This window comes from Plectropomus leopardus, chromosome 10 (assembly GCF_026936395.1).
Source record: "Plectropomus leopardus strain MGB_pleo_1.0 chromosome 10, ASM2693639v1, whole genome shotgun sequence".
Lineage (NCBI taxonomy): Eukaryota > Metazoa > Chordata > Actinopteri > Perciformes > Serranidae > Plectropomus > Plectropomus leopardus.
The window spans coordinates 7,498,603-7,511,373 of NC_142185.1; the positions used below are offsets into that span (position 1 = coordinate 7,498,603).

General features: G+C 37.8%; 1 protein-coding gene across 1 annotated transcript in view; it reads left to right on the forward strand.

The window, feature by feature from the left end:
• The first annotated feature begins 9,472 nt into the window (after positions 1-9,472).
• Positions 9,473-12,771, forward strand: part of LOC121949318 (tissue factor pathway inhibitor-like) — a 51,241-nt gene continuing 47,942 nt past the window's right edge. The window contains exon 1 of the mRNA XM_042494980.2: positions 9,473-9,632. Coding sequence (XP_042350914.2) covers positions 9,545-9,632 — 88 coding nt within the window. The 5' untranslated portion in view covers positions 9,473-9,544. The remainder of the gene's footprint in view (positions 9,633-12,771) is intronic.

Sequence of the window (12,771 nt, forward strand, 5' to 3'; positions counted from 1 at the left end):
CAGATTCCCAAACTACGCGACAATGCTGTAGGACAGCACGGACTCAATAAAACATCCTTAAAACAAGGTGATCATTTTGGTGCATACATGCAAAGAAATCATGTACTATCCATTATTTACTTTTTCTATCCAAAATCTAAGAGGAACTGGCCCTCATCTCTTTTACTAATGTAAAAGCCCACTCCAAACTTCCAGCAACCTGCTGATTCTCCACAAGGTAGAGCTGTTTGGTTGTCATGAGTCCAGTTTCTTCACCACCAGTTGAGAAGGAGTAAAAGAAGTAAAAGCAGCAGCAGTTCAGACCTCTAGATGTTGACATTTTGATGTCACCACCTAAATCACTGGTTCTACGCCATTTTGAATTCAATAGCCAAGCAGTCACAGGTTGCTCATGTCTACCTGGAGATTTCAAGCACCACCCAAAGTCAGTGGTGGATGAAGTACTGGAAAGCCACACTTGAGTAGAAGTACAGATTACTCAACAGAAAATGATAGGTAGAAGTGACAGTCACCTATGAGAATATTATTTGAGTAAAAGTCTTGAAGTGTCTGATAATTGCTGTACTCAAAAGTAATTCTATGAAATTAATAATACTTATCCATCTGGCCACTCATGCTGTTAGACATTAATGTTTGCCTGAATTTAGGTTGTGATGTCAGGTGACCAAATTTCAGTGTCAGGGCAACATCTAATGCCAGCGTCAATTGGCGTTGAATACTGAAAACAAATTATATTGTTAATTTTAAGTTGAATTTTAAGCTTTGACATTGTAAAGTGGGATAACATGGAAGCTACAAAGAAGATAGGCTGCATTATAATGCTAATAGCATTCAAACAGCTATTTCCAGTTTATTCATGATAACGACGAGCAAAGTAAACTAATAAGGTGATTTCAAAGATGTGTGTTTTAAATCACTAAAATATAACTCAAAAATAGCTTTACCTGACTTTTTATTGGGGTTTATGCTTAAAAAAAACATTTCTAACTAATCTAGGTCATTCTACATGGACAGCAGGTAACATTCAAACTATATTACACTACACAAAATATGTGAATTAATAAATATGTTTCTTACCTTTGCCGAAACATTGAATTTAGCCCACAGTGGATGTGCATTTATGATGTCACCTTGACAATTTATGTGATAAAATGATTTTTATCATTTATCAATTTATCAATTATTTTTCAACATGAGAAGCCGTTCATGTGAATTTTCCCAATGGGAGATACGTCATTCCAATTAGTCCAACATCACATGAACACAACACAAAAGTACACGTAAATGCTGGTAATAAATAAAGCAAGCACTCAGAATTCTGGGGTTTATAAAGTTTTTCCTCCTAACATGTACAACACTATAAAATGAAAGGACATTACACATGAAGACAAACAAGGTCTTATTCACAACTTAAAGGATTTAAAGAAAACATGACTATCCAGGGCTAGACCAGAGCAGTGAGTGGAGTTACCCATCACAAATCTGAATCCACTGGAATCTCCCTTTCTGCAGTGGGATCATGAAGTCAGTCTCATCATCAGGAAGGAATTCCACTCTCAAGCACAGGGTTTCCCAATACTCTCCTCTAGTACCACTTGCCCTGCATGTTTTAGCTGGCTTTGGCTTCTCCCTGCTTCAACACAGCTGATGTAAATGATCAGCTCATTATCAGCAGCTTTGGGAGTTCTTAATGAGCTGTTTATTTGAATCAGCTGTGTGGCAGCAGGGAGAAAGCAAAAACATGCAGGACAAGTGGAACCCGAGGAGAGGTTTGGGAAACACTGCTCCAGCATATAGCATCTACAAGTATACATATTATTTAGGAAATGTAGTGGAGTAAAACAGATTTGACAGAAATATAAGAACTCAAATAAAATGCAGATATTAAAAGCAAAAAAAAAACTTCAGTGCTGTTATGAAGTATTATAATGTTGTTACATTACATGACTGCCAAAAACTGGTGTTTCCCTCAAAGACAGTTATGTTTAATTTATTTTTAAACGGTCTGGTGGATGCTGAAACTCTTGTGCATTCCATAAGATAAAGCCAACATTGAAAAGCCAAAACAATAAACATAAAAGAAATACATTTTTGCAGTTTTTTTCTCCTTTTGTAATTGAAAATCATCTTCAGATTTATGTTGTGACCTCTTGAGGGGTCTGAACTCCTATGTTGGCAACCAGCTGCTGCATTTTAATAGTTGAGCCATCTGCAGGCAGTGAATATAAGTTTCAGTATGTTCTCTATAGATGAGTTTTCATGCATGTGTTTGCTATTTTAAATTTAACTACGACATTTCAATTTGGCACATTTTAAGAGGGATCACTTGCTGTTCATACAGGTTCTAGAATAAAGGTTTACAACAAAACAGTCTCATCACTTTTAATGGGTAAAAAAAGTGGCTACACTTAAAAATTATTAAACATGTAATTGATGTGGGAATATTAAAACTGTTAGAGTTAGGTGATCAAATAATGTTGGACTAGTGTCATCAAATTGTGTCAGAGTAAAATGATTTAAGTGTTTAATTTACTTTATTAAATTAAAAAAAAATGTCAATAACTTTGTATCAACACAAAGTATTAATGTTGATTTAACATGAAGAGTTGTGTTAATTAAACATAAGTCTGTAGATTGTTGTCAAGCCAAACAACCTGTGTGCAACCAGTGTTCACAATTGAATTAAATAAATCCAATGTGTTATTTTTTTCAGTGAAAAAAAAATATAATTAAATGATCATTTTCTTTTGATGTCTGCATTTCTAATATTTTTTCCCCCTGAAAGCAGATCAAATCAACGGCTTCCCTTCATCTCAGAAGTTTCTGGGAGGTCAGTCCTTGAGAACAGACTATGACATCATGTCATCTGCTACAAACCCAAGTGTCAGGAGTCCGCCCCTCCAACACATTATTTCAACTGGGGATTATTGGGGCCATGATATCGTGGGAAAATTAACACACAGGAAATTCCATCAGAGCTTTGCAGCAGATCTGACCATGTGACTTTTACTTTCTCTCACTCTAAGACTTTCCATGCAGAAGGTGGGGGACAACAGAGGCACAGTTTCCCTGAACAGTGTGAGTAATGACGCTTCACGATTAGTCTCACAGACAGGCACATTCTTGTCCACTGACATCCCACACATATGCGCAAATGTACAACCAAGCACAGACACACTGAGTGGCAAGGCCGTCGATTCGAGTGTTACAAGGGATTCTGGGTCATTGTCAGCCTCCCAGGCTCATTTTTCAAACAAGAACAAATCTGGTAATATGTTGAGTTAATTTAAGCTTGTTCTGTGTGTGGTTCATTTTCTTTCAGGGGTGTGAAAAAATGAGTCTTTTATCCTGAAAAAAGACAGAATGGCATTTGACTGCATATTTAATTACATTTTTTAATTCTTTCAGTGTAAATTTGTATATAAATGTACCACATTCGTACATCTTAAAACCAATTTGCCATTCATATCTTTTAATATATTACATATTTTAGTAAAAATAGCAAATAAAATAACTTTTGTACCTTCATAGTCAGGAAATAAAGGTGATCCAATAACCCACTAGTTGAGTTTTACTGAGTAGCCAAGCATCAGAGAGATTATGAGGGAAGTAAGTAATGCATTTTGGCGGAAATAGAATAATGGCTGGGTTGCATTATTCTTAACCCTATCAGACTGTTTTATTGAGATGTATACATCTGAAAAATGTACACTGCTAATGTTCTTGTCATGCCTTAAATAATGCACAGTGAATTAAAGTATGGTTAAAGATACTGAAATCACTTAATTATCTTAGGGTGAAGGAGACTATGATGAGATAAACCTGCATTAATTCCACTTGTGGCCACTTGGGGGCAGCGCAACAAGCTACCAACACAACATTTTTGTATTATTAATATATAAAGTTTTAACGTGTTAATAAAAGCTTGCAAATTTACCACAGACGGAGCTACCATAACATCACTCATTGGTTTAAGACTTGTATTATATTACTTGTATCCATTATTCTCTGTATTTCTTTAAACTCTGTTTTGGTGTCCACCAACTCTTGAGGCTAATGTCTACTTCTTTGCTAGTTGCTAACTGTGCATACTGTTTGGTGCTAAGCCAGTAATGCACAGTGGGGTTTTGGGAGCTTTTTGACCCCCCCCCCAAAAAAAAAAAAATTGTCACCACTGGAAACAAGGTTGGTAAGATCAGTGACAATAAAGGGGGAAAAAAGAGCTGAAAGATACTAAAACTAAATCCTATAATAGCACCACTGTTTCCAGTACACAAAGAAATTGTTGCCAACTCTTTTCCAATGAAAGCAGCAAGCTCTAGCTCCAAAAGTCACGTCTACACATTACAATATGATATGTTTCTGTCATTTTCTGACGTTGGGAGAAAATTACAAAACTGGCAACACTGATTTGGTTTGTATAATATAGAATATAATATAGTTAGGTGCAACTTTAATTAAATTAGAAAAAGATGTAAGGCAGGCCTGCCAAAATGGAAGGCAGGTATGTACACCACAACTCTACTTCCTTCACTGTCAATTAATGTTGCCATTATACCTAATTTGTTTTTTATGGAATAGCTGCAAAAGAACGTAATTCATAAGGCAATAGCTGCAGCTTGGAACCACTTGTGCTTTAAATGTATTCAAATACAGCAGACTGTTTGGACAATAAAGTATTTCTTTATGCTGCAAGTGTAGTGCTCGAGTTTTGTCCTCTTAAGATTTCCAATTTCCCCTCTCCATGTACCTTGGAAGTCGATGAAATTATGCCAGAAATCCCCACTCTGCTTTAACAATACAGCAGGCTGCACCTCAGAACATAACACCTCTATTAACGATGACACACTATTTGTCAGAATAACATTTCCTCAATCTGATGCTAACCCATGTAAAATGAAATAGTCACAGTTTACTCAGGGTGGGTTGATGTGATATAACTGAGTCATGCAGTCAATACAACACCTCCACGGGACTATCACCGTCAGTTCCTTAATGACATTTACAGAGATATAGCATGTTTTTATCTTTTTATTATTACATTTCCAAACCTTTATTTGCCCAAGGAAGTTGAAGTGAGCATCTTAATGCTTTTTCTGCTCTGCATCACAGTAGTAAACTTCTACACAGTCCCTCCTGGGAGCTGACCAGTATGACCACTTCTGCTGCTGGCTGTTTATGAGCTCCATGAGAGCAGTTGGGGTTTTAGGAGGCCGGCTTCATGGCACCTCAGCGTCCCTTCAGGGAGAGGAAACAAATATTAACTTTCCAAGCCTTCCCAGCTGTTGGGGGAAGTTGGGCCAGGACCCCATGTCTTGGTCTTGTCCAGAAAGACAGCTTGTCTTGGCAACAATGTGGCACCATCTGAGGACAAGACAAAAACATTCAAGTGTGGCCATCAGTTTTGGAGCAATCTTTCCCTTTCTTTGACAGCAGCTTGAGTTTATTAAGAATATAGAAACTAAAACCACTACAGATATTCAGTCAAACTTTTTAACTTAAAGTAGTCACATTTATCTAAAAGCCAAAGCTCTTTATCAAGATTATCATCTAAAAAACACCAGGCAGAAATGAAGTTAGTCCTTATGTGAGCTGCCATGTGATGTCCTTGGAAGGCTGTGGTTGTCGCTCTAAGTTGCAGTCGTTTGATTTTGTGGCTAAACTAAAAGTTGGGGATAGTTTATTTTTGGTAGTCAAACAATAAATAGAGTCCTGTGACTCCCGTGACATGTTGACTAATATTACAAGAATTTATTTCTGTTTAAAACACATAAATGTGCCCACCCGTCACAGAAAAACTTAATTATTGCTGTAAGCTACATTTTGCCACTGCTTGGTATGTTTTTGGTGTATGAGAACTATCAACAGTACAAATAATGGATGTAGTTACCATGATGTCACCCATTGGTTTGTGGACAACTCCCCAACTTCCCACGGTTGTTATGAGTGTTCAAAGTAGCTATAGAGACCAAAACTGTTCTAGCACCAGGTTGTAAATATATTTATTTCTGTGGTTAAGTTGGTCAGTCTAACATGGAGAGTTTATGGGGCTTCACTCTGTTTTAGAGCCAGCCTCAAGTGGCTGTTTGATGACCTGCAGTTTTTGGCACTTCTGCATTGGCCATTTTTCAGCCTCGGAGGTTACCACTTGATGACCTCTAGTTAGGCTTATATTATACAGACACAGTATTTGATATACTCAAAGAGCTGTGATGTTCATGTGCAAATGACTTATTGACACTGAATTCTTAAACTCTAACTCTACTGTATGATTGTTTTTACTGACCGAATCTGTGGCTTAATTCTTTTGGAGCTCTTCTTCCTTATACATTATGTTACTTCCTGGCTTGATTCTTTTTTTTTCTTCTTACTGGTAGAGAGACTTTTCTTTTTTTTTTTTATTTACACTTTTACATTTATACATAAAAAGTAAGATACACAAATCCAAACTACTACACACCCCTAAAGACAACAACAGAGAAAACATAACATGACATTAACTCGTTCATTGACAACATTTAACACAGAATGGGATGTATAGTTCATGCAATACCACAAACTAAAATAAATAAGTAAATATATTCCATTCATCATCATGAGGTTTACTTTATCTTGTACAGGGTCAACACAAGCCTCATAACAAAAACAAAAGCACTGGGCTTCTCACAACTGAAATTGATTACATTATTATTTTGGATGCTGAGACACACTCCCACACCTGGTTCCAATTGGCTTTGGTCTTAAGATTAGTGTCATTTAACATGTCAGCTATTTGCTCCATACCCAGAAGATTGAAATACTCAAGTAGCCATGTTTCTATTGAGAAACATTTTGGCTTGAGAGTTTTTCAATTTCATAAAATCCTACTTCCTGGCTAGAGACTTAAGGAAAAGCCATAGAAAAATAATGGTGTATTTACTTTGAGCAGACTGGTTGTTCCTAAGCTTTGAAGGTTTTTAACAGTGCTTATATCGGTCTAGTTTTGAACTGAACTGAACGAATTAAGTTTGAACTAGCAACAGTCTAAATTCATGACTGAACAGACAGCAGTCTTAATCTGTATATTCTCTTTCTTTCAAGGGTAAGATAGATCATAAAAAAGGCCACTTTGCTGCATGTAGCTACATGTTAAATGTAGTCTTGGTTGTTTTTAATGTCTCCCCAGTTTCGGTACATATTTCTGCTGGAATGTGCCCTGAAGATTTTGGTTTAGAAAATAATTATTGTTTTGTCCTGATAGATAGTGTTGCTGTACTCAGTTACAGTGATTTCCCGGCTTCAGTGATGGTGCAGAGACAATGATGCAGAAGCTGTTTAAATTGTGTTACATCTTACAAGCTTGTGGCCATGTGTTGTGTCCAACAACCAAAGCAACCCAGTTTACTGTGTGCCATTGCCTTTGCTTTTATGTTAAGACGAGCCAAGTCATTGTAAGCCCCCAAATCACATATTTGTATCAAAGTGGCTTTACAATCTGTTCAGTCGACAACAACCATTTTTAGACTGACTCACATACATAAAGTCCATCAAAGTGACTTGCATGATAGTGGAAGCTAGAGTGTTTACTCTGTGCGACCCGCAACTGTGAATCAAATCTCCAGCTTCAGCACTGGTGCATCCATCTGTACTTGTCTGTTATTGTACATTGCTGTGTGGTATTAAACTCAGTGTAATGAATTAATTCAAGTTATAAAAGTACTGGGTACAAAGGGGCTGGCAGACTATAATTTTTAGAGTATGTGTGCCAGCTTGAAGCTCAATTACGGTATGTGTCACTAGCAGAGGCCTGGAGGAGCTGAAAGGGGGTTCAAAACCTCTCCAAAGGCCATAACTCAGGTACGAATCTCCTGAATGAAACAGACAGCTCAGTCTGGGTAATGGGCTGCAGATGAGAAATTCTCATCACTGAGAGATGAATCGCAGAGGATTAAAGTGCCGTTGAGGGGTCGAAAAGATGCAACCTGGAGCTTGGCTCGCTACAGTTCATCAACTGCAAAATAGAGACAAAGAGAGAGAAAGACACACACACACACACAGAGTCTTAGACACACACACTCACATACCAACAGATAAAAACTGGAATTCATCTCCTCACAGCTCACACTTTGCTTTTTTTTTATTCTCTGCTCCATGGGTTTTGTTTTGATATGTATGATTTTGTATTAATATATTGTTGTTAGTTGTTTCCTTATTAACCCTAAACAATCTTACATTACTTATACAGAAGATCTATAATACACATGCAACATTTATATGTAAACATATATGGGATATATGAGATGTCTGTGTATATGTATGTTCATATATATGTTATTCTATTGTGTTAACTAATTTAATTACCTATTTTATTCTACTGACAAATATTGTTCTTCATGTGATCAGCTTTTACTTTCATTCACTGGCTTAAATTATAATTGTGGTTTTGCAACACATATTATTGTTGAACCAATAAAGCCTGTTGAAATTGACATTTAAGGGTGCCCAAGCTCACCTGGAAGAGTGGGGGTTAGGGTTAAGGTTAGGGTTAAACACAATCCATGCTGCAGCGGCTATGGTGCAACTCCAAACTGAACATTTTGTTGCATGTCATACAATCTCTCCTCCTTCCGCGCCTAATTTGCCCTATACATCATGAAGGCAAAAGTCGAAAAAATATCTTTAATGAACGAAATTGTAATTTAGACAGAGAGAGAGAGAGAGAGAGAGAGAGAGAGAGATTAAGTACACACACACACACACACAGTCTATAGATACACATGCACACAGCAATACATAACAATTCACAGCTCACAACCTCCCTTTATATTGACTCCTCTACTCCATGCTATGCTTATATTACTTATACAGCAGATCAATAATACAGACATCACGTTTATAGGCAGTCATATCTGATAAATGTAACATATGTTTGAATATATGTAATATGTATGTTTACTGTATATATTACTCGATTTTGTAAACTAGTGTGAATATTAATTCAATAATATTGTAACTCGTGATCAGTTTTCAATTTCATTTAACGGCTTTAGCTGTAATTGTGCTTTGGGAACACATATGATATTTCATGCTAATAAAGCCTATTTGAAAAAAACTGAAACTGGAATTACAAACGGAGAGAGAGAGAGAGAGAGAGAGAGAGAGAGAGCGAGAGAGAGATCCAGGGGGTCTTTTTTTTGCTTGCTGAGATGCCATTTTTAGTGCACAATCCCTTTATTATTAAAGCGTTTACGTCATGCTCCTAATGTGGCACAAATGATAAGACATGAAAACGTGTGATATAATAACATACTATAAATAATAAAACATATCTTCATTGGTTTTAATGTTAAGCCCTCGGTAAACGTTATGAGTCAAGGAGAATATTTTATTTCCCTAAATATCCCCCCAGGAAATTACTGAGAATTTCAATTTCATAGTGCCTGCAGACTGGCGTTATCAAACGGAAGTACGCACCCACACACACACTCACAACTTCAGTCCTACAACTTGATGAAGTTTTCCTCTAACTTAACATTCAGCGCGGAGCAGCCCCCCGTACAGCAGCATGGCTCCAAGCAACAAGTGGTGGATTTCGTGCGTCCTTTCGCTCTCTTGTCTTGCCCGTTTGGGATCTGGCAGAAGACACGGAGAAGGTAAGCTGACTGAAAAGAATTAGTATATGTGTGCAGATTTTTATTTTAAGTCTTCTGCGCGTTCAAAGTTCGTCGGAGCTGTTGGACACCGAAAGGGAAAGACTTCGTCACGAAAGTCGTGCGTAAAGAGGAGCTGAAGTTTGAAGCTATATATCGTCACTGCGTTAGTTTATTCTTTTTTGGACTTTGTTTTTAATATGTTATCTTGAGAAAAGTTTTAATGTCGATATAATATTAAGTTAAGATTATTTTTTTTGCTGTGATTTGGGCTTTCAAAATTAAAGCGTAAATAGTATTTATAAACAGAATACGCGCGCCTTAAAATGACATGTTTTGACCAACTGTAAAATGGACAGCTATATCAGTTTGTTTGTATCAGTTTTTCATAATGCCTCACACACTCAAAACAATTACATTTTATCCAGTGATTCGACTGAACTCCTGCACCGTATCCACGCCACATCTGACGCGCTACTGCGCTTGCTGTGCTGTTCTGAGAAGCCCCTTTCCGTCCTCAATAGTGAGGGGAGTTGTGGCGTCAGGCAGGGCCAAAGTCCACTGTGACGGCAGTTTCTCAGACCAGCCACGACCCACACCTGAACCGCCTGGCACTCCTCCTGTCCTGTCATGTCGCAACAACAGCCTTACAGGCAGTAATGAGGCTGTTGGGATTGGATGTCAAATACTCAACAAGCTGAGAAAGGTCTGAGTGGAGGCAGGTCTGGTCCAAAGTGCCTGAGAAACTGTAATACTCCTGCCTCTGCAACTCCTCCATCCCTGAGAGCAAATACTGAGCTGGCCTGGCCTCACTAATGAAAGCTATGTAGTTAAGAGGAAAGCCTAGAAAGGTCATTGGGAGAATGGTGGGAGATAGTGGCTGAAGGCAGCTGAGAGGTTTGGTGATGAACTTCGCTGACACTGTATGCCTTTAATGTCAGTGTCTGCCTTCTCTTATCTTTTAGTGACATACAGCAGCTTTTATTCATCATTTCCCTATATGGAAGAAACATTTACAATCTGTGAGCAGAACTTGCACCAAAGCATGACGGCTGAGAATCTTCTTATGGAGTGAAAATGTTACATTTAGTTGTCTGTAGAAACATTCTGCTAATAAATACAATTATTGTTCAATAAATGAACACACATTGTCCCCAATGTTAAAAACAGTTTAAAACATGTATACTAAGGCAAGTTTTGTGTATTAAGAACCTACAGTACTGGCAACTCTTTATGCTTGGTTACATTTTGGTCATCTTGGCCAGGGCCGGATTAGCCCTCTACTCAGCCGTGGGGCTAAATTGAACAGTGGGCCCCCTTTGACTCCCTGGTTCTTCTCACTCTCTCTACACAAAGTGTATGTGTATTCAGGTACAGTGCACACTGCAGACAACATGACAGTTTTTGTAGTATTTTTTCCCAGAAACCAACCACTACACATGGAATGCTGCCTACTATACTATTAATTAAAGTACCACAGAATAATTCCCATAGTCCTATACTGTAATGGCAGCAGGGAACTTTTAGTTTTGTTATTTTGCATGTGTTTCTATTGTATCATTCTGTGTCTCCTCTCTAGATTATGATGTTTTTGCAGGTCTATGAACGCAGCGCAGGGGGAACTCTTCCTGAGTTCTTTCTATCCTCAGTAGCAGATTGTTGAGTTTGGGTTGTGGGGTGAATAATTGGTCAGATTGCAGCTGATCAGACTAGACTGATGAATGAGAGGAGAAGCTGCTGCAGAAGTGAGTCAATGCAAACTTAGACCTTAATCAATCAACCTCAATTTCACGTTCACTGCACCTGGTATTCTGCTGCTAAGTCTGTGCCTAAAGTACACACAGTGTGGTGAAATGAATAAGCAAATGACATGTATTTATAGACAATTTAAAAAGTTACAGGATGTCACTCTACATTGTCATCATTTACACAGTTATGCACTGTGACCAGGTTCCCAGTATAAATAATAAGGCATCACATGTTTTACGTTAACTTGTTTTCAATCGTCAGTCTTTACAGGGTTGAATATTTCCATTGCCTTTTGTTAAACAAGCGTTCAACATATTTAGCATTTTTTCATCCGAGGCTCCAGATTCCCACAAGTCATCAGCTGACATGTATTGATGTTTCACATTTGTGAACACCACACGTTTTGCTTTTTGACCTTAAAGCACATGAGGACAAATACGGTTAGCTGTTTTAATATTCCAAAACAAAAACGGAGCCCCCAGGCACTATTACAAAAACGCATTACCATTAGGGAATTATAGTTCACATCCATCAGAGATATGAAGCTATAGGTAAATAAAGAGAGGCAGTGTGAGGGACTTCCATTACAGCGGCCTTCATCTGTGTTTTGTTCATAGAGGAACATTAGCTTTTACTATTTGCATATCATTTAGGTGCTCTTGAGAGGTGAAACAATAAGGGATTCACTGGGCTTCTTTGAAACTAAACATCAGGATCATCTGTGCACGGTCTTAGTAGCTTCACTAATCGTCTCATGGAGGAGTAAACATTGTGTCTCATTAATTTGTGAAGAAATTTAATTAGATGCTCACTTGCTGTTTGAAGTGGTCCTTTTATTAGGGAGCCTGAGGCCATAGGCAGAGAGGAAACTGTGCAGCATGTGCCATCTTAATTAGCATTTGCAATAAGGAGATGACTTCAGAAAAGTGCTCGCCTAAACTGTCACTAAAAACTATTTGGAGTCCATTAGGTGAACACACCTATAACTGGAAAGTGTAGACTCTTCTTTGTCTTGCCAATTAGGTGTTACCTAATGTTTTCAGCACTAACCAGTGTGCAGGCCTTTAGCTTTTTTTAATGAGAAAATGCTGCTGATTTGCCTCAACACGACTCTCACGTTGAAGGAATTTTACTGCAGCAGCAGCAGCTCTTTCTAGGGGCGACAGCAGCATAATAATACAGACTATTAATGAATCAAACAGTAGGAAATTTTCTCAGAAAGATGCAATTCACTACCTCTGTCAGTTCTGTTTGTACATGCACGCACCCACTCCCATTTTCTATTTAAGCTTAGTCTCTGCCTTCAGTGTGTGATATTTGTTGAGTGGTTTTTCCTGTTTTCATTTATATGTTTTGTTTGTTGTGGCAACCAATTTAATTATTTCTCAGTTGG